Source organism: Hydra viridissima, unplaced genomic scaffold (assembly GCF_058129835.1).
Source record: "Hydra viridissima isolate aposymbiotic clone 2 unplaced genomic scaffold, HvirCarnegie_v1 scaffold_7, whole genome shotgun sequence".
Taxonomy (NCBI): Eukaryota; Metazoa; Cnidaria; class Hydrozoa; order Anthoathecata; family Hydridae; genus Hydra; species Hydra viridissima.
Genome location: NW_028324306.1, coordinates 15,419,919 through 15,443,588, shown reverse-complemented (window position 1 = coordinate 15,443,588; position 23,670 = coordinate 15,419,919). Strand labels below are relative to the sequence as shown.

At 31.6% G+C, this 23,670-nt stretch overlaps 2 protein-coding genes and 1 pseudogene across 4 annotated transcripts; 2 read left to right on the top strand and 1 right to left on the bottom strand.

The window, feature by feature from the left end:
• The first annotated feature begins 3,172 nt into the window (after positions 1-3,172).
• LOC149886337 (uncharacterized) lies at positions 3,173-10,327 on the top strand. Of its 3 annotated transcripts, none has more exons than XM_090094119.1 (9): positions 3,173-3,391; positions 3,580-3,813; positions 3,965-4,269; positions 4,348-4,502; positions 4,985-5,162; positions 5,986-6,181; positions 6,356-6,449; positions 9,807-9,844; positions 9,927-10,327. In XM_090094119.1, exons 1-9 carry the CDS (start codon positions 3,337-3,339, stop codon positions 10,106-10,108), a joined length of 1,437 nt encoding a protein of 478 aa, XP_089950245.1. In that variant the 5' UTR covers positions 3,173-3,336; the 3' UTR covers positions 10,109-10,327. The 3 variants fall into 3 exon arrangements, with proteins under 3 accessions (XP_089950245.1, XP_089950244.1, XP_089950247.1); XM_090094118.1 differs by having other exon boundaries at positions 9,807-9,856; XM_090094121.1 differs by lacking the exons at positions 9,807-9,844; positions 9,927-10,327 and adding an exon at positions 6,991-7,009.
• Positions 10,328-15,490: 5,163 nt separating this feature from the next.
• LOC145202255 (E3 SUMO-protein ligase ZBED1-like) lies at positions 15,491-16,612 on the top strand. The gene has a single exon (XM_090094371.1). The coding sequence runs from the start codon at positions 15,491-15,493 to the stop codon at positions 16,610-16,612; it is 1,122 nt and encodes a 373-aa protein (XP_089950497.1).
• Positions 16,613-18,982: 2,370 nt separating this feature from the next.
• On the bottom strand, positions 18,983-21,968 carry LOC149886336 (uncharacterized; annotated as a pseudogene).
• Between the last annotated feature and the right edge of the window lie 1,702 nt (positions 21,969-23,670).

Here is a 23,670-nt window from a genome sequence, read left to right as displayed (position 1 = left end):
TGTAGACTTATAAGCCAAAATATTATTGATGTTATTGATTATATATGCAATTAAAACGAATCGAAACTTTACCTGTATGCAGAAATATGGACGGTCACAAAAGTGAGGGTGAACCTTTTATTTGGAGATTGGTCTAAAATTTAAAAAATACTTTGTCACAAAATTTAAAACAATTTAGTTTCAGAGATTTAAAATATATTTATTAGGATTAAAATAGTTTTGATAAAAAAGCAAATTATTTTCATATCTACTCTCCTTTTAGTTCAATTACCCACTTGTCATCTTACAGTATTTTATATAGCATAGTTTGCATATGAGTATAGTGCACACAACTTTTTTAACAATAAATATGGAATACATCTATTAAATAAATATCATTTTTAAGGTGTACACCTTTTTCTTTGATATCATTTTTTGTAATAAAAGTGCGCATTATACTCAATAAAATACAATACTTTTTACCACTTCCTACTTTTTCCGCTGAAAAACATTTCCATCTTAAACATCATAGACCAAAAACTTTCCTCAGAAGTTGAAAATGTAAAAAAAGAATCTTACCTTTTGATAATTGTAGTTTTGTTGAAGAAAGAAAATAATTCCAAATGCAATAAAATGCAAGGTTTGAAAACAATAACAAGTGATTTTTTTTATGGATTAACCTGTAAAATCCGCTTAAACAAAAAAATAGGGAATGCTGTACATTTCTTTTTTCGCTAAAAGTTATCTCTGTCGAAAACTAACCGTCAGATTTCAACCAAAATTTAAACGAATGTTCCTTCGTCTATTGCTCACATTGGGTTCAATTATTTACTCAATAGCTCAATTTTTACGGCCACAGTAATGCTTTTTCTGAATAAAGTTCATACGGACGTTGTGAAAAGAGCAAATTATTTAAAAAATCTACTATTTTAAAATCTACATATTTAGCAAAACCCCCCAAATTGTGTTATGTGTACATGCATTTCATTATACTTTACATAGATCACTAACTGCTCGGGGTAGCAAAAAATGCAAAATGGACCCCTCCATCGGTCATTTTCATTGAAAATTGATTTGCCAATTTTATAAGGAAATTTTTGGGCTCAAAATGACTTTGTGGCCACAGTTTTTTAGCAAATGGTCTAATTCCAAAACTCTAATAACAAAAGTTGTTGCTTATAACCTGTAGAGTATGAACACAAAAATTCAGGGAAATCAGACAAACTTTTTTTACCAAAACTAAAAACTTTTGGTATCAACACTGTCAAAATGTATGATTTTGCAAAACGTTTTGGCCTATTACTTTATAACCAAGCAAGATATCTGCATGAAATTTTATACATTGATAGTGACACTATATAGATACAGCACCATAAAATTTCATGAAGTTCCAATGATCCATTTCAACTTTATGGCTTGTTTAGTAAATAATCGAAACAGTTAAAAAATTGGGAAATTTTCAATTTAAAATTGATTTTTTTTTCTCGGACGTGATAGATGGATTTCAAAACTCCCATTTCTGGACACCTACATGTGTCCACTATCACCCCATGTAGGTGGGTTTTTCGGGTTGGCTAGAAGGGCACTATCCCTAAAAATATCAACTGTGTGTCCCCTCTTTGTGTTTTTTTTTTTTTTTTTTCTATAGTCAATATTTTATCTAAACATTTTATACAAAAAACTTAATTAATATACCATTATGTTGGGTTTCACTTACTTTCACTTTCAAGTTTCCTTGTAGTATTGCACCAAGCTGATCTCGTTTTTTAGCATTAATTTAGTTATGGCGCTTCATCCATATTCAGCTAAACCTGAAAATGAAACCTTTTTAAATATTTTTCCTCTACATTTTGTTGAACTTGGAGATTTGATTACTGTTTCATATCAAACCAAGTTTTAACTGAGACATCATTTTGCATTTCTGCTAGTTCGTGATACTAGACTTTGAAATGGAAGATAAACCCAAATCTAAAAATTAAGTAGACTATTGCGTTCTTCTTGTTTCGGCTACGTATATATTTATCATGAGCATTTTTTGTTTTAGGTGCTCTTCAACTGAAACTGTGTAATGAAAATATTCAAGGATTACAAAGGGAACTAATTTTTCTAATATTAATTGAATCTACCAATGAAAAATATTTGAACATTTTTGTTAGAGCATTTAGAAAAAAACTCATTGATTCCCATCACTATCTTCTCAAAGAGAAAAAAGTGTTTTTTCAAAAACTATCACAGCGGTCTAAAACAATCACAAATCATGAAAAAATTTAACAATATGAAGTCATTGACATAGTGTCTTGACTTCAGCATGAGGTTTATTACATGAGGTTTTTTACATGAGATTAATTACATGAGGTTTGTTACATGAGGTTTATTTCATGAGGTTTGTTACATTAGGTATATTACATGAGGTTTATTGCATGAAGGTTATTACATGAGGTTTATTATTGAAATTCAAGTTTATTCAGGGAATTTAAAAATTCTTAAAATTCTTAAATTATTTCTACTTCACATTCTGAAGAGCCAAAAGAGACTTTAAGTCCGTAGGTTCAACTGAAACCCCACAGCAAATTACTCAATAGTTGTAAATCATATAAAAGATTAAAAACCCATTTTTTAATGCTGATACTTTTCTCAGTTTGTTTCACGTTTCAATCAACTCAATCATTCTTTCGTTATATAAAAATATAAATTTTCGTTATACAATATATTTTTTCACTTTTACATCAGCGTCATACTTTATAATAGTCTATTTATAAACTATTGCATGAATGCCAGCAACAATTTAACCATGTTTTCTTTTTTTTAAAATATTAATCAGAGCCACCTAGACGATCTATACTATATATTATTATATCTATATTATCTATGTATAACTTCAGACATAGAAAACTGATAACAAAAATAGAACAACTAAATCGTAAAACGACAAGCTACCAGATGAATGCGAGCACAAAAACTCATTTAAAAAACAACTCTTACTGCGTATTGCAACTATAAAGTGGCTAACGAAAGGAGCGCATTAAAAATAGGCCAATATTAAAAATGAAAATGAAGTTTCAATCTTTCTGAAAAACAAGATTCATTTAATATCTGTTAGCATACATAGTTATCATGGTTTGCTGCTTGCCGCTTATAAAATATTCATTGCAGTTCGAAATCCATTTATAAACAATTTAAACACTTTTTTTCTAATTATTTAACTAAGTATTTCGAAAGATAACAGCAAATACTAAATTAAAAAACAAATTTTGATCAAGTCAGTTTTAATGCTGAGAGAAATGACATAAAAAACATCAAGCTTAATAATGACTTGAATGATCATTTATGGTTCAAGCTTTATTTAAGTATTAAGAGATGTTAAAGGGAAACGCTATACTGAACCTAATACTAATTGGTCGTTTTTTGCAAGGTAAAAGAATGTTTTAGTAACGAAAAGTAGCTTAACTGTGAAAGAAGTAAAAACAAATCAAATCGAACCCTACTGCGGTTTTAAGAAACATACTTACTGTTATTTCTTGTGACATTTAAGCACTGTTACATGAAACATGCTGGTATTTACTGTAATTTATATTTTTATTATTTTTCCATCAATTTTAGTTTCATTTACTGTAAACGACATACCAATCTATCATTTGGGTTTCGTAAGCAAAACTGATTGGGTCGCTGATTTTACTTCTGATAGTGACTGTGTGCAGACATGCTGGAAGAAAATTGATGAAGGGGAATTATATGAAGGAGCCATGGTTGGTCCTGTGAATTGTTTCTGTACAATTACACAAGTGGATTTGCCTATTGAGCAATATAATAACCGCAAGCAAATACATTTTCTTTGTAAAAATCTAAACAGTGCTTGTTAAAATCTTTGTTTACAACACATTTAAGAATGTTTTGAGTATAAAATAATATTATGAAGGTTTTTTTTCAATTAAATTTGTGTTTTATATTGAATCTTTGTCTTCAACTTTAGTTTTTCAAACTTTAGTATCGATCTTCAAATCAGAGATTTCAACATGTTCAATCGGCTCGTCGATTAACTTTCGAGTTCGAGTCAGTTTTTATCTAGAAGGAAACGATAAAAGCGTTTTGTTTTTTATCGATGATCTAAGTTATCCGTTGATACAATCTGGAAGAATGATTGTCACAAACTTTTTAGATGTCAATAGAGATTTCTTTTCAACAAGGGTATCGCAAAGACATAATGATAGTAAACTATACCATTTAGTTGAGGAAACGTATTCTGGAAAGTTGAACACAAAGTTTGAAAACTTTTATTCTCTCGCAACAAAGGTAAGAAGAAGTGTTTTGTTATTAGTTCATTTTTGAGACAATCAAGTAACTTAATAAGTAAAAGTTGTGAACTTTTAGGTAGGTGATATGTCCGTTACAAACAATCACAAGGAATGGGCTGTGATGATAGTTTCCAATGTCAATTCTGTGTGGATAACATTATCTCCATTTATCATTAGCCGGCCAACAAAGAGGTGCAGCCTAGTTGTTGCATCGTCGAACTATTTGATTCAGTAAGTTAAAAGTGTATTTCAAGATCAACAACCATTTTTGTAAGAAACGTATGAAACGGGAAATGGACATTGATAAATGCGAAGACCGAAATGAAACAACGAGTAATATTTTTGTGACTCCGATAGCAGCTTTTAAAGCTTAAATTAGTTTTAAATTGTTTATGATTACCTTTAAAGTTCATTCATAATTACTTTTCGTTTAAAACTTCATTAAGAACCAATTTAATTTATTTATATTTATTCAAAACGTGATACAGGTAAAAGTACTTTTGACCAACATTAATTTATTTTTGATTGTTTATGTCTTATGAAAAGTGTTTATGAAGTTAACTTATTAATAATTTTCATTTAAAACTTCATTCAGAACACAGTATACTTTGTCATCTATTACGCGAAGTTTATTCGGGAAAATGTTTTAAAATAATTTAAGTTGTGATGGATATTTTTTCCCCCTCGGTCTTGAAATCATTTTTTCTTTTCAGTAACGAAATGTATGTTAACATCAACATGACTACAAGTACAGACTGTGTGGCTGATCTTGAAAATATCATAGTTCTCTTGCACTCCCACCAAACAGTCAAGTTTCAAAAACTTGTGTGGGACGATTTTAGCATAAACTCCACATCGTCAATTAACGATAAAGATTTCAATCTTATCTATGTAAGTGACAATGTTGATAATATAAAACAGATAAACTTTTAACTTTTGGAATAAAAACAGCATTTAAGCGACAAACTTTAACTCAATGCTGTTTTATTTTGCTATTAAGGTTTTTCATTTAAATACAAACCAATTTCAATAACTAAAGCAAAACATTTCCGCAAACATAAATAATAACTCTTCTAGATACTTTTTTGTAGTATAGCCGCCATTTTATGTGAAGTCATACAGAGCCAGTGATATATATTACCTTTATATCTAACTCGCGTTTCCGCAGTGAAGCAAGTTTTTTGCCAGCCAAATTTGTTTTGCAAGCCTTAAATGACACGTTGATAAATGAAAGCTAAAATAAAAAATGATTTATTGTCAGTTTAAATAAAACGGCTACCGGCCTTAAAAACTTTATAAACTTGCTTCACTTTTTCTTACAGAATTTTGGTAAAGTTAGACATCTCGTAAATATATATCATTGTACAGAGCTCTTTTTATATATCCAAGTTTTAAGAAGGTTTAGGTATCTAAAGAAGAGAACGCTACCTTTTTGGACTGAACTGACATCAGAACAAAGTTCCATAAAAAGATGATTTCTAATGACACTATATTCAGGGCTCTTGTTAATTTTTCTTGTAAATTGTATACCCTAATTGGAGAATAACAAGAACCCATTAGACTATTAATTTCTTTATTGCTACTTTTATAAGTTTAGAATAAATAAATATTTTTAACAATTTTTCAACGTTTAGAAGAAATGGCTCTTTCTTTTTTTTATCAAATAGTACCAAGCTACGTCTCAAAAAAGATAAATTTAAATTATTTACCAAAGGTTCAGAAGCTCTTCCTCGACTCTTTTCTTAAGTTTTCTGCGGTTTTTGGAATAGATGAAGCTTTGCTAGCCGTTGGGATCGCTGATGTCACAGTAAAAGCGGATATTTTTTCTACGCAATTCTCTGGTGGTAATCCGAAACAAGTATATCAAGAAATTATCTTTAGAAGATTAACGGAACAGTTACCAACTAAAGGTTTCTAATATCTTTAAATACTTTCTTTGATTTCAAACCATGATTATAAGAATGAAATTTCAAACCAAGACTATAAGAATGAAAAGTATGCTTTAACTTTATCTTCTCCTAAAAGAGTATTTTTACTTTTATCAAACATTAAATAAGTTTGATTGGATCGTGTTACTTTATTAGAAACTGTACAAACTTATCCCACATGGAGAATGAAAAGTGAAACGAAGTTTGAAAATGTCACACATCTGTGTATTTGCAAACCAATGAAGAAAAGGTTATTTTTAATTTTATATGAAAGTTTTTTCAATTTTTAGCGTTCCGTTTTTTTTATTTGGTCTTTATTTTTTTTTTTTCTTATATATCTAAACCCTACACATTTTTTATATTTAGAAAAGAAATATTTAGGAGAGTTTGTCAAAAAAGTTTTACAAATTGCACAAAGTCAATTGCTTTGAAATAAGTATTTTTATTTCAAACCCGTATGTTCAGCATGTTGTTTATATGGCTCTTTATTTCAATTTTGTATGAAAAATAATCATGTTATGATAACTTAGATTACTAGCGTATTTCATGAAAAATATTCTATCAGTTCGTTTGATCATTTTTTTCAATTTCAATAAACTTAAGTCATTATTAAATAGTGTTTAATGCCTAAATTCTATACATTTTTTTAAAAAAGAATTGGAAAAATATTTAGAAAAATGTGTACATTCATTTTACAAATTGCACAAAATCAGCTGTTTTGAAATATAAATTTATATTACAAACCCATATCTTCAGCATGTTGTTAATATGCCTCTTTATTTCAGTTTTAGATGAAAAAATATCATGTCATGATAACTAAGATTTCTTACGCATTTCATGAAAAATATTCTACCAGTGCACTTGATCATTTTTTTCAATTTCAATAAATGTAAGTCATTATTAAGTAGTGTTTAATGTAACGTGTAAGAAATCTTTTAAAGCTAGACAGCTACGTAAAAAAAAAAATTGTTATCAGCCAGTGCGTTACTACTTCTAAATTATTTCTTCTTTCTACTTATGCTGTTTCCAGAATCAAAGAAAGCTACATTTAAGGATTGCAATTCCGGAGGTCTTTTTCAATCCCAATTTAATATATTTATTAAATGAATTCAATTAAACATGTTATCAAAATTCAAATAAACAAAGTTTATGTAACCCCGGGATAGAAAAACGTATACAACATCTATATAGTGTTAAGTAGAATAAAAGCAGTACATTTAACTAAAAATATATTTATTAAATGAATTGAATTTAACATGTTAAATAATTTTAAAAAATATGTTAGAAATAAGGAGATATATTATATTTTTTGTGCTTCGAAATGCAACTTCAGGAAGCATAACGCGCCCAAAGTTTCATCGCCCAAACGTTTACGAATTCTTGTATTGAACAATCCAGCGGAAGAAAATGCCCGGTCAACCTCGGCACTTGTCGGTTTCACGGTCATTAGAAAGGAATAAACTCTTTCTAAATAATCGCTATGTGTACTCCCATTCTAAAATAGTGTTATTTCTTTTTGATTTTTTTATGATAATGTTTCATGTCTAATTGGTTGTATTGGTGATTGTCCTTCATTTATAAAACAATCAAGTTCATCTTCAATACTTAAAGTATTACTTTCAGACTCAGGTGCTAATGTCGGCTGTTAAGAGGGTAGAATCTCGACGACATATTGCTTCAACCGTTACTTTAATGGGAACTAAAGTTGTAATAATCTCTGATAATATTGTCACTTCATCATGTGTCAGAGCTATAGAATTATCTTCCACTGGGTAAATATCAATTAGTGATTTTGTATGCAGCTTTTTTCTTTGTAAAATCGTTTAAGCATTAACAGAAGGCTGCTCCACCGTGTCTTGCAGCGCATTATTAAAGACAGCTGTTTTCCAAATTCAGCCTTAATATATTTTTGTAAGAGGTCATTCTTGGTGGAGGATCGTCTAAATTTTAGTATTAGTTTGCGTACTTTTTTAATGACTGGCCCATAATGAAATTCATTTAGTTCAACTTTAGGTCTTACATTTTTATGATTGTAGTCCAACAAATCTTCCTAAACGTCCTCATTCTCGGATGAATCACTGTTACAAAATTCATTGTTAAACTCTGTCTGTTTTACATCGAATTCTCTCTTTTTATAAAGAGCATCAATTACACCAAGTTGTATGCCATGAGAAAAGCATAATTGTTGGTTAGCAGGCAGCAACCTGCCAACTTTTTTCATAACACTAGCTCTATCGGTCATTGCAGTTACAATGTCACTGTGTAGATCAAGACTATGGTCTTTAAGTTTTTTTCTAATAGTTCAATGCACTTTTCTGCTGGTATTGAATCTGTTATTCCCACTAAACCTATACTCCAGAAATGAGAGTTTTGTCCATCAACGTTAATATTCATAAAGCGACGATTTCAAAGTGACGTCCATTCATCAAAAGACAAATAAAATCTCTCTCCTACACCGAATTCCGTTTTCTTGCGCACTTCAATTTGACGAACTAAACCTAATATTACTTTTTTGCTGTGCTCTACTACATGATTGCGAATTGTGTTTACTAACGATGGTAGATTTCTGAATCCCATAGCATTTAGAGCGGCACGTAAGTCTGTTGAAGAACAAATCAGATTAAATGAAAGCCCGTCAAACGCCGTTAAATGAGCAAGTGTAGCAAGAAAGTGTTTTATCTTCCCTTTCATAAATGGTAAAGTATTCTGTTAGTGGTTTAGATTTCTTTTTTGGTGGTTTATCTGGTGTGCATTCTCCGGTAATATTATGTTGGTTTGGAATTTCGACCTTCACATTATGCACCGACAACAAAATGTGTGAAGTCCTTTTGTTGAGCCACCACCAACTTTTATAATCTTCTTGCAGTTCGGCAATTTACACATCGCTTTTTGGCCTTTTTCATCACGTGGAAAATGTTTCCTAACAGCTGTGTTATTGTAAAATCCACATACGACATGCTGATTTAATTTTAAGATTCTACCTTATAAGAAACGCGCTTTTTTTTCAGTTTGAAAAAACTTACAGCAGTAACTAAACTATTAAAAATTAATAACAACAGTAACTATGGTATTAAAAAATCTAACTAATTTAAAGCGAATATTTTAAAAGTGTGTATGTAGATAATTTTTTAAAAGCAACGTAAATTTGTATTATGTAACGAATTATTATAAAATAAATATAAACTGTAAAATAAACCGTAATGATACAAAGTGTGGGTATCGCAATGAACATATTATAACAGCATTTTTGATTGCTTATACATCTATTATTTAAATCAGATCGTATTTAATTTTGAAATAATGTATATGCTAACCAACATGACATAGTGCGATTTTCACTTTTGTTTTTCTCTAAATCAATCCTTTTTGATATCGTTTTTTATTGTACAACCGAATTTACAACACTTTTTACAATTTCATGTAAAATAAAAATTATTTTATACGCAAAATTGTTGTTATTTTTATATATTTTTGCATTACGCTTTGTTTTGTTCGATCTTATAGGGAAGACTGGGATTTCGGAATTATGAAAAAGGTCGGGATCCCGGGATTGCAACCTATATTGCATAGCTATATTGTTCTAAGTTTTTAAAGTTTTTTGGTTTAGACAACAAAGCACGTGCTATCAGCAAGAAAAACTAACTGGTAAAGTGATATGTAAGTTTTGTTTAGCTTTCAATTTTTTGTTTATTATCTTTTTTATTCTTACAAAAGATTTCCATTTTAGTTTTTCCAATTCAAATGGTTGATGTGATTGGTTACGATTCCACAACGAACTTGCTTTACGGTAAAACTTTTCGAGATAACATTATTGAAGTGAACCTTTTCGAACACAATCCTATCGTTATTATCAGCGAGTTAAAATGGCAGAATGTAAAAAGTTCCTCGAGTTTTCAAAGTAGTAAATAAAAGTTTGTGAAGCTAATATGGCTCTGCTGTGTCGAAACCTTACTGAAATAGACACAAACTTATTTATATACGAGATCCCAAACTTGTTTTTCTTGATTCTAGTTTTTAGTGTGTAGTAAGAAAGCCACAGTGAACTGCATTTCAAACAGTTAAATTAAATCATTTAACACAAAAGTTGTATACTTTAATCAAAAGGAGATATTAGTTTTCTTTCCTAAAGAATTTTTTTATGAGACATCTTCTTGTGATATTTTTCTGGACTTTTTAATATTCGTGTCCTTTCTGCATTAATGAATATAATTTTTCAACTTAATCGTTAATTTCTTTAGGTGGGGCCAAACCTGAAACTTTGAAAGAAATCAAAATAAATATTTTTATCGTTTTTGATGTAACGTTTTATGAAGAACACATTTTTAAAACTATTTTTTTAATATTAATACCACAAATATGGATTTAAGCAGCTTTTTAGTAGACTAGTTAATTTTTCGAACATAGCAACGTCCTTAGCAACCATCTTCTTACTTTCTCTGCCTTGACATTATGGAAAACTGTATTACCATTTTATGACGATAATAAACCCTTCAACTGCTTATTATATATAAATCGTATTTATGATATAAATTAGGTGTATTATTTTTATAAAGTTTTATGACAGCTCACTTTCTAGATTTCTATTAAAGAGTGTTTTGTCCCCTCTTTGTGTGTGTGTGTGTGTTTTTTTTTCTTTTTCTCTAGTCAATATTTTATCTAATTATTTTTTGCAAAAAACTTAATTAATATACCATTATGTTGGGATACACTGTGCTTTCACTTTCAAGTTTCCTTGTTGTATTGCACCAAGCCGATCTCCCTTTTTAGCATTAATCCAGTTGTGGCGCTTCATTCATATTCAGCTAAACATGAAAATAAAACCTTTTTCAATAGTTTTCCTCCACATTTTGTTGAACTTGAAGATTTGATTACTGTTTCGTCGCAATGCCATGCTATTGGTCATTACATATCAAACCAAGTTTTAACTGAGTCATCATTTTGCATTTCTGCGAGTTCGTGATACTAGACTTTGAAATGGAATATGAACCCAAATCTAGAAATTAGGAAAACTATAGCGTTCTTCTTGTTTCAGCTACGTATATATTTATCATGAGCATTTTTTGTTTTAAGTGTTCTTTAACTTAAGCTGTATAATGAAAATGTTCGAGAATTACAAAGAGAATTATTTTTTCTATTGTTCATTGAATCTACTAATAAAAAATGGTTAAACACTTTTGAAAGAGCATTTAGAAAAAAACTCATTGATTCCCATCACTATCTTCTCATAGAGTAAAAGATGTTGCTCAAAAGCTATTACAGCGGTCCAAAACAATCACAAATCATGAAAAAGTTTAACAGTTTGAAGTCATTAACATAGAGTCTATATTAATGACTTCACGTTGTCAAACTATTGTCTATATTGCCCACCCAACATAAGACAACTTTAAGACGTATGTAACTTTTCTTTATCTCGTCTAGTCGTCTACAACTACTTAAAGACGTGTTTAAGACGGCTTTTCAACACCTCATTGAGACATCTTCCAACAACCAGTTTAAGATGTCCCTAAGACATCTTAACAAGACGTCTTTCGGAATAACCAGTTTAAGACATCCGTGAGACATCTTGACAAGAAGTCTGTCGGAACAACAAGTTTAAGACGTCCTTAAGACATCTTAAAAAGATGTCTCTCGGAATAACCAGTTTAAGACGTCTTTCGGAATAACCAGTTTAAGATATCTTTCAGAATAACCAGTTTAAGACATCCGCGAGACATCTTAACAAGACGTCTGTCGGAACAACAAGTTTATGACGTCCGCAAGCCTTCTTAACAAGACGTCTGTCGGAACAACCAGTTTAAGATGTCCTTGAGACATCTTAACAAGACGTCTTTTGGAATAAGCAGCATAAGATGCCTTTAATCGTGGAAGTATGAGAGATGGACGTGCAAAATTTTTGTTTTTTTTTGCAAACCATGCTAGTTGCGCATTCTTAAAAATCTATTGTTATAAACAATAATATTTTAAGAAATAACGCGAATGATGAAAAGAAATTGAGATCATTTACTTGAATATATGTATAACTTGAGAGGTAATAGTTAATACAAAATATCAAGAAGTTTTGTAGCTACCTAGAGCACAATGGCTCCATGTTTAGTGAACTACTCCATCTACCATATTGCTGCAGTCTTCTGGTTTATGAATATTAATGAATTTTCTATTTGGGCTTGCTCCATTAGACTCTATAGTCCTTAGTTTAAGTCCAATGGATTCTAATATTGCATATATATATATATATATATATATATATATATATATATATATATATATATATATATATATATATATATATATATATATATATATATATGTTTAACAACAGGAATATATACAGTTAAGGATAAATAACTTATACATAAAATGAATATAAATACAAGAAAGAAAAAATAATTTGTCAAAGTTTTAAAGAATTTAGCAAAACCAGTTTATGGCAAACCGCAAGAATAACTTAGTATTTAACATTAACATAACATGATTTACCAGCTATATATAAACTAAATTTTATTTGACAAAAATTAATGGGTTATTATGTGCTTTTTATAATAAATGAAATAATATATGAAATATGAAAAACGAAAACATGAAATATCTGGCGCATTTTGCAAGATAATTATAAATTTAAATAACTTTTTAAAAGATTTTGCATTATCAAATAAGTTAAAAAATACCCATTAGAAAATGCACCTATCAATAAACAACTCACAGTGGAATATATATTGGGGAGCTCATAGAGAAGTCGACGCAAAAAATGGCGGCATATGGGAATAAATCTTAAAAAATACATAAATTTAAGGGAGGTGAACGAAGGACCAAGGAGTTGAATGAAACCAGATCTTGACAAAAATATATATATTTAAGCTTTTTTATGTTTCGCTATACTTTTTTTAGTCATTTCAAAATTGTTTTTACAGGTCTATTTCATCATTGACAGACTTTGTTTACACGAATAAACGTGTCCAAATTTACAAATGTTTATCTTGAAAAAATGATAAAATCTGTTCGTGCCGACAACTAATTTCCTTTACCTTGGTGTAATTTGTTTAATAATTTGTCAACACGTGAAGTAGTTACTTTATCCTGAACAGTCTTATTAATCAAATACTATGAAAGTTTAAACTAATACTAAAAGTTTAAACTATAATATAAGTTGCACGGCCATCTCTTATACATCCATGCTTTAATTCCTTCCTTAATTGAGTCTTTAATTACGTCTTTAATTCCAATTGCGGAAGAATCACAAGAATTGTATGGTTTAAAGATATGCGGACAATTTTATCTGACAATAAATTCAGTTGTACACACTGTAAAAGTTAGAGCTTTTTTCTGTGATGCCCCAGGAAGATCATTTTTAAAATGGACTGTTGCGCTCATACTAGATATTATTCTTACAATATGCAAAAGACCAACTAATAATTCATAAAAATTTTGAATTATTTCGTTAAGGTCCTATGGCTAGGTTATTACAAGCACATATTTTACAGATTTCTGAGAAACTAATCGAATTTAGAAATTAGATTGTTCACTAATGATTAATTTCAACATGGATCTACAGAGAGGCGGAAAGAGAAGTTTTAAAGAAACCCACCTTTACAAATGTGTTATTGGTAAGTGTCTTCGAATGCTGCTTTCCAATAAAAAACAATGATTATCTTGACTTATTATTTTTTTTATTAATTTTCTCTTTTTAGCGACTGTTTGAGCGACATATCCAAAAGAATTTGAGAAGACTGTCCATAAATTTATTCAGAACATGTTAAAAACGCATCAGCATTACGAAAATCTTATTAAAATTATAATCATGTACTCTTTTCTGTGGATGCTGTTAAATATTTCTATAGTAAATCATGTCTCTTTTTTTCATTTATTGCATTTTGATAGTTCATATTTTTCACACCTTCTTATATTCAGTCACCACCTTCCAGTCTCTTTCTAACACAATATAAAAATATATATCTATATTGTATTGGAAGGAGACTGGAAGGTAATATATATATTTATATATATATATATATATATATATATATATATATATATATATATATATATATATATATATATATATATATATATATATATATATATATATATATATATATATATATATATATATATATATATATATATATATATATATATATATATATATATATATACACACACACACGTCTTTTTAAGCCTTCATTAATACGTGTTAAATAAGAAAACTTGAAGACGTTTTAAATAAGACAACTTACTGTGTTTCATTTGAGACCAGTTTCAGCCTTCTTTAAGACGTCTGAAATAAGGCAAATTTAGGACGTTTTAGTGAAGACGACTTGAAGAGTTTCATTTGAGACCAGTTTAAGACAACTTTAAGATGTCTTAAATAAGGCAACTTTAAGATTTCTTAGATAAGGCGACTTGCTGTGTTTTATTTGAGACCAGTTTAAGTCATCTTTAAGACCAATTTCAAGACATCTTCAATTTGTCTTTAAGACGATTTGTTGTTGGCTGGGTGTAGACTAATAAAGTAATCAACTTCAGCATGAGGTTTATTACATGAGGTTTATTACATGAGGTATATTACATGAGATTTATTACATGAGGTTTATTATTGAAATTCAAGTTTATTCAGGGAATTTAAAAGTTCTTAAAATTCCCAAATTATCTGTACTTCAACATTCTGAAGAGCCAAAAGAGACTTTAGGTCCGTAGGTTCAGCTGAAACCCCCCAGCAAAATCACTCAATAGTTGAAAGCAGAGGTGTGCAAAATGGTTAATCTAACCAGTTAACTACCGGTTAACCAGTCAATTGACCACTTTAACCAACCGTCGAGGGTCCAAAATTAACCGGGTTAACCGCAGTTAACCACTTTAACTACATTATCGATATAACAACAAAAATATACCAGTTATTGCGGTTAACGCGGTTAACCGCTTTTTTAGCAGACGCATTTTGAGGAAAAACTAGGAAAACTGTTAAAGCGGCGTGCTCGTTAAATTATTGTTGAGTAATTGAGGAGTGTTTTTTTAAAACAAATGTGCTGAATAACACACAGAACAGGTATTTTAATCACATTCTATTGTAGTATGAGTGTTTTAATTTAATGAGATTTTAAGGCCTTTTATGATGTGAAAACTTATGTATGTATTGCTGAATGACAGTCCTGAATACGAAAGACTTTTCTCTATGATATTCAAGGAATCCACGGTATGAACAGTAAGATAAACAAACAGTTGGTGATCTTTCGTCTCGCTTGTAATTTAATAATTATACTTTTCATTGTTTTCACAGGTTAAATTTCTATGATTCAAATGGCTTCAGAGAGCGAGGCTATGGATGGTGATATTCATTTTGAGACTGAAGAAGTAGACCACCAACACAACTCAAATAAGGATAACAACTCTGAAAATGAAACCACACAAGATCAGGTTACGGTCACTGACAACTCTTGTGCCAAACAAAAAGAAGAAAGGAAGTCTCGAAAGAGAGCAAAAAAGGCTGAAGTATGGAACCACTTCCACGAACAGGAAGGATGGATCATATGCAACTACAACAAAGAACACAAACTTGCATCTTCATCAGGCACGTCGACCCTCATGTACCACATGAATCACTTGCATCCCAACGAGTTGAAGAAAGGCCCACCGAATCAGGCCGCAGTGGATCGAATGTTTGCGAGCGGACGGGCGAAACATTTACAACACAATCGTCAGAAAGTGCTGGACCATGCAGTCCGCGATTTCATCACTTGGGATGGCGTTCCTCCAAATGTCGTGGAGGGAGCGGGATTCAAGAACATGCTGTCAGAATTCGAATCTCGCTATCAACTTCCTCATCGAACCACTTTCACTCGAAGCCTGATCCCCGAGCAGTACGAGCAGCTGCATCGAATGGTAAAAGAAGACCTGAAACAAGCTCAATTTTACTGTCTCACTACTGATATGTGGGTCGATAATTATCGGCGACTCTACTATGTTGGGCTTACTGTACATTTCATCAATGCAAACTGGAAGCAATGCAGCTTTGTTTTGGCGGCCAAGCAGTTTTCTGAAAGACACACCGCGATGAATATTGCTGCTGAACTAAGAAGACTATCTACAGAATGGGGGATTCCTTTGGACAAGTCAGCTTGGGTGTCCGACAATGGTGCAAACATCCTGGCCGCGCTGAACCTAATGGAGGTCGTCCATTTCACTTGTTTCGGACACAACATCAACTTGTGCCTCATGGCGGATGGAATAGAGAAGGTGAAAAGTTTCGACGGATTAATCAAGAAAAGTAGGAAGGGGATACAGCACTTCAAGTATCGGAAATGTGACGTTGAAAAGAAGCAGAAGGAAATTCTGACTCGAGAGAAGAAAGCGTGGGCTATCCGGTCGGAGCAACGAACTTTGCTTGGCGAAGAAAGCAATGACGATGACGAACCGGAGTGAGATACGTCCAGGATTTCGGTGGAGGATCACGACTACTACGAATTGGTGGACGATCAAGTGAACCTTTCAAAGACAGGTATGTAATAAATATCATTTTTTCATTGCTAGTTTCAAGACTGAAACCTAGTTATTTAAATTTTAATTCCAGGTGAGCCTCGCAAGGCTAATTCGTTGAAGCTACCCTGCCCCACTCGATGGAATTCTTTCTACATTATGCTGCAATCCGTGAAAGAGAATTTTGTCGTTCTTGATGAACTCTGGATGGGAACCAACTTTCAAGATCTTATGTTTACGAAGAGAGAGAAGCAAGACATTCTTCAGATTCTCGAATTTCTCGAACCATTCAAAGCCGCTACCGACACTTTGCAAGATGAACTTTACTTAACGCTATCGCTAGTAACCCCAGCTGTTGACGAATTGATTCAAGTATGCCGGTCTGCAGAGTGAACCCAGCGCAATAATTGTTTCCAGCTGAATATTGAAGATGATGACATCGTGGAACAAAGCGGTTTTGATCACGACCAAGAAAATGGATACTTGGAGCTTCCAATAGACGATCCGAATCGTACCGAAGAAGACTTTGGCTAAGAAGAACTGAAGTCGAAAGTTTCCTCTGCCCTTCATCGACGGTTCCCTCAAAATCTGATTTTCAAACTGGCATCTGCTTTGGATTACCGTTTGAAGGGAGATCCATCCGTTATTGGCACCCTTCCAGAGTTTATGGAGGCAATTGATCATTTCAATGCTGTTTTCAAATTACAACAAGATGGATCCTCCAGTCATTCATCAGATTCAACTGAAGAACGCTTGCCTGTCCCTCAAACTAGTGCAGCAAAATCAAAAGAGAAGACCGGGTACAGCTTTTTTTTCACGAAACGTCACGCAAAGAGACCTCGCTCAGATGCACAAGACTCTGCTACCGATCGAGACATCACCCACGAAATCAACAGCTACCTTGTCCTGTCAAATCCCACGAAAGAAAAAGCAGAGAGATTGGATCTCCTGACTTGGTGGAAAGAACACGAATCAGCTTTCCCGAGGCTTAGTCGATTTGCCAAAATTGTACTATCCTTCGTGACCACCTCGGCACCGTTAGAAAGAGTTTTCAGTTCCGCAGGAAACAAGGTTTCGGCACAACGTTCACAACTTGCACCCGAATTAGTCAATATGATGACCTTTGTCCAAGGCAACTTCCGCTACAATCACCAAATCAAGTCCAGCACGAAATGATGGTAAGATATTTTAAACGTTGTAAATAATAATAATTGGATAACTGTAACTAACCAACAACTTCATAAACCTTAGGATGGCCTACTTGCAGATCACCACGGCTCTTCACCAGTGATATTTAAGTTTTAAATATAATTTCAATTTCCATTTTTACTTCGTTCTTGTAGCATTGATTTAATTTCTAACTTTAATTTTACTTCTTTTGAATCAGTTCTGATGAAATTAATTTCAGTTCAGTTCTTATGATTTTAATCATTTTAGTTCTTATTTCAGTTACTAAATCAGTTCATATTTTACTTCTATCAAATTTTACAGCAATTAGTAGTCCTAACGACATACTTTTTTTGAAAAAATTAAAGTGTAGTCTTGAAGTCTACGAATTAGGGTAACTTGTACTAGTTACATTCATTTAAAAAAAAAATCTTATGGCTCCTTCCTGGGCCTTAAAAAAAGAAAAACTTGCTCCACCCCGGGGTAAGATTATTAACGTATTAGTGAGTAAAAATGTATAAAAATTATTTATTATTTCTATGAGCTAGTAGCAGTTAGTAGTTTGAATATGAAGCCAAAACAACACCCCACCTTTGTTCCTGGTAACAAAACAACACCCCACCTTGGTTCCTGGTAACAAAATCCCCTAAAAAAATTTTTTTGTAAAAATAAATTTTTTCAATATTGTTAGAAATAAAAATTTAAAAAAAAATTAATTTTATAAAGATATTTTTTGTTTTCCAGCTTCCCCTGTGAAAATTTTGCCAATAAACCCTAAAAGCTTTTCAATAAACTGCCTAAAGATCCTGAAAAACGACAACTACTAAAACAGCCTGACTGATAATAGTAAATCAATTGTGACTGGAATATTTATATTAGTTTTAGTCGTAGGACCCAAGATGAAATGGTCAATTAGGAAAGTTCCCTGAGATTTCTGATACTTTTTGATAAAAGACTGCAGATAAACGCAATTCGTCAACTTACCCCTGCTGAAAACTAGCCCCGGTCTCCCCTATCATTATTTCAAGAAATAATGTAATACATAAATTTCAAGAAAAATATTTAAACAATTTTTTAACTTAGTAACCATAGTAACCACCTTAGTAACATCTAAAAAAGGATAAAAATAGTCATAAAATAGTCATTCAATGATTCAATTGAGTTATAATAAGAAATTGAAAGAAAATATCTGGTTGAATTTAAATTACAAGTTTTTGTTCAGTTTCGTAAAATTCTCATCTCTAATGATTTTTTCATTCGATTGTGGCGACCAACAGTTAAAATTCCACAAAGTGAAAATATCCTTTCTACAAACGCCTGTGATGCTGGGGCGGACAGTAAATCTTCAGCCAAAATTGCAATCTTGCTATACTTGCTTTTGTTTTGTTTCCAAAAGAGCAGGCCGTTACTTGGCAGCGCTTCATCGCCGCTTATGTCTACCAAATACCTTGACAGCTGACTTGCAACAGTGAGGTTGTTTTGGTTATAAATTTTTCTTTCTTTTGTAAAGATTTTATTTGACAAGAACTTAAAGCGCTTTATGGCAGCAAATTCACATTCAGATCCATTTGACTCAGCAGCAGCTTATAATTCTTGTTCTACTCCACAAACTTTTATTATATAAATCTTTGCTGCATGGAGCAAGGTGCCCATTTCCGGTGTGAGGATAAAGACAGCAACGGTTGGATCTAACAAATATGCAGCAGACGGAAGAGGATTAAACGTATCTGAGTCCGGCTGCAGAATTGTTTGAAACCGTTGACGTAGATCTCCAAGAAGATTCGCTATCAAAGACTTGCTGGTAGGATATTCTTGTAAATAGCATTCCAAATTGAGTATAGATGGTAGAACCTGTGAAAGAGACTAGGCATCGGTCTGAAGTATATCTGTTTGTACTGCAAAGGGTTCCAAAAGTGAAGAAATGTTTTGAAGACGAACCCATTCATATGCTTTGAATGTGTCGATTCTTAAATTTAAGTAAACCGTCTGAAATTAAAGTTTACTAATAACAATTGTAATAACTAATAATTATCATTGATATACGTCTCTTTTTTCCATACTGTTGCAATGTGATTTAAAAGGCAGGGTAAAGTATTTCCGTGTTATTAGTAAACCTAATTTAAAGACTATATACCCTGTCTTGTTTTTTAATGATAATGACTAATGAACTTCTTACAATTTATAACCATTTTCGTTTTTTTAGTTTATATAAGGTAAGACTCAATTTTGTAGACTTAATAAAATTCCGAAAATAATTTATACACACTAATAACATAAATAATAAAATAATATGTACCAATTTCTATAAGAACTTCATTCACCGATGTCTTTATTTTCAACAGCCGGTCAATCATCTGATATGTACTGTTCCATTTTGAGGTGCAGTCAGTTATCACAGACTTCCCACACTTGTCAATAAGTTTCTCAATTGCCACACTTGATTTCCTAATTCTTGATACAACTTGTCTCGTTTCTAAGGTGGTTGCACTATAATGTTCATAAACTGGTTTTATGAGAAGCTGGAGTGTGTGAGCCATACAGGGCATTCGACGATATGGAATATGATCTGGCAGAAATAAATCAGTTTGTTCTGACTGAGACTGGATCTCTTCCTCATCAGTTTCATGTTCAGACTCGTCAGATTCAAACTCATAAGATTCAGATTCGTCAGATTTTTTAGCTGCATACACTTCCTGTAAGAGCCTGATGGCTTAAATCATATTAGACCCGTTGTCTGAAACAATCAACATAACTTGATTTTCTCTAATACCCCACTGGTCAAGACATTTCTTTAAACATTCGGCAAGCATCTCACCCGTGTGGGGATGTTGGAGTTCTATCAAATTTAGGAAAGCATGTCGTGCTTTATCAATGGTGGTGTCATAGAAACAAGCAGATATTCCAAGGAACGATGCTGTGAGACGCTTCTTCGTCCAACCATCAAGACAAATTGTTACTTTGCGTGTACGATTCATCAAGTCTTTCAGTTGTGCAGATTGTAGAAGAAAACGCTCGTTTATCCGCTTGTTCAATGTTGCAGACCCTGCAATATAAAATTTAAATCAGTTAAAATTTAATGCACATCAGTTTGTGTTTTTAGTTACTATAGTGTTACATTAATGATACTATAATTACAGGCAAACATTTAAAAATTGTTTAGCATTGAATGAATTTAAAACAATAATTTAAAAATTTAGTTGTGTTAATTATAACCTGGCAATTTAAATTTTGGGTCAAAAGTTTTTATCATCTTTCAAAACGACGGCTGATCTAGCAATACCATTGGATAGCTGGTATTAACAATCATTTCAATCACGCTATCCTGACGCAATTGATATTCATTTGATTCCGTTGGCCACGCGGTGATTCGGTGTTCAAAGCACTCTCTTATTGTCTGAGTTTTTGTCTTTCCACTATTTCGGGAAGATATAGAATTGCTGTCATCAATTTTACGTTTCAAAAATATTTTTTCTGCATTTCGTTTTTTCTTTTCATCCGCGTAACATTTGTGTGTGTCTTTATGTATTCTCTGAATGTGCGCCACCAAGTTACTGGAATTTTTTCCGGCAAGAGATGCGCCACATACGCTCTCATTAATTATGTCCTGTACTAGACACGTGGATTTGTCATTTTTTTCATCGTAAACGAAGAATTTCCATACAAGACTGTCACGCTTCCTACCAGCCAACAACCTTGATAAACTCATTATTCTGTTATTAATTTGCAACTCTTAAGAATCTTTAGATGTTTATTTTATTTTACAACAAAAGATTGAACGCATTGAATTTATACTTAACGTAATGACAAGCACGTTTTGTGGTCCATTGATACATTCTATAATCATTCCAAATATCATCGTTATGGTCAAACATGTGCGCCAATTTTAAAGCAAGTATGCAAAATTTGTAAATTAATTGTCAAAAAAAACTAATTAGTGTATCGAAATTTCTTTTAATATTCAATAATTTTCGTTCGGTAATAATTCCTAATTCTATTCCTATTTTCGTTTTTTGATGCTTATATTCAATTCTATTTCAGTTTTCGTTCTTCAGATATATCCTAATTTTAAATTTTTATTCACATTAACGAAATCAATTATTTTTACTTCTAATTTTACTTCACGTTAATGAAAATATCACTGCTCTTCACATCGTTTCATTGAGTACCATTCCGGATTTCTCCACTGCAATTTATTGCCGATTGAATAATAATTGAACTGATCTCTTTTATAACGTCCCCTTTTTATGCAAATAACAAGTCAAGATAACCAAGTGATAATTCTCTTGTCCCCACTAAGTCCTCATGTTACATTAATTAATATGCCAATTTCTCCTTTAAGTGCCTAACAATTCTCGTTTTGCTTTTCATGTTTGCATATTGATGGAAAACAGTTTTTCTTTTGGTTTCTTTCATGATATAATTCAGAATGAATAAATCTAAACAAGAATTCGGGGTTAAAAATGCGTTATTATTTTTAAATTACAAGCATTTCATTTAGTTATCCGTGCGCATATACCTTTAACCGGTTAACTGCATACATAGCGGTTAAAGCAGTTAACTTGGTTAATTACGATCATTTTTGAGGTTAACCAGTTAAGATTTTCTCGGTCATTTTGTCGGTTAAAGATAACCAGTTAACCAAACTGCACACCTCTGGTTGAAAGTCATAAAAAAGATTAAAAACTAGAGATGTTAACCGGAATATTTTGTACAATTCCGGAAAAATAAAATTCTTGCGGAAGGATATTGAGAATCGGGAATTTTTTTTTTTCGTACCGAATTTTACGAAACAAAAAACACCGTTGATGTTCATTTCGCAAATGCCACTTACGAAATGTAAGTGGCATTTGCGAAATGCCTTTCGTATGTAGCAAAATAGTTTTATTTCGCAAGTTGAATTGCGAAATAAAACTATTTTGCTACATACGAAAGTAGCGCTTACGGAAGTCGCACTTGCGGAACGAGCTCTTTCTCTAAACGACCTTTTGAAGTCTATAATAAATTTTTGTTGGCCAAACGGATATAATTGTAAAAAATAAAATTTTTACATACCAAAATGTTTATAATAAAACTTTACTTTCAGTATTGCAACATATGAACATTTTAAGGTTTCATTATTTAAAATAATGATAAAAAAACCAAATTTCTTTCGAAACGAAACTCTTTCGCACCGCAACTTATGAAACATTTCTTAAAAGAAAAACACTTACGAAACGCGGCTAATATTTAATTACGTTTTATGAATCAAATAAGTATAATTAACTAGGTAACTAAAATACTAATTATTATAAGTAAAATGATATTGATAAGTTTCAGTTAGTAAACTTTTATAAATAAACCTAAACTATCATAAAATATACTAAAAATGTCTTTCAATGAACAAGAGTTAAGTAACGAGCATCACTTGAACATCATAAACTTTCCCATTTTGGTTGAAACAAGAAAATTTAGAGCATGTAAGTCATTTGTTTGGGATCATGTAGATTTGCCGCAAAAAAAATAATACATTTGTATTATGTCAACATTGTAAAATAAAGTATCCCGAGGACAATAGTAAATGGAAAATAAAATGGTCTGGCAATTCCACAACATAATTTGGCATCTAAAATCTGTTCATAAAATATTTGGACCATCGAACTGTAATATCAAAAGACAAGAACTAGATGTTCTTTATGATTGAGATTTGGAAAAGATGAAGAAAACGAAGTTGATGAAAACGGCTACATTAATAAAAGGTTTACATTAATAAGACAAGAAATTATAACTGAGAAATTGCTTGATTTCCTTCTCAAAGCCAATATGCCGATGTGCCTTGTAAATCACCAATCATTTATCGA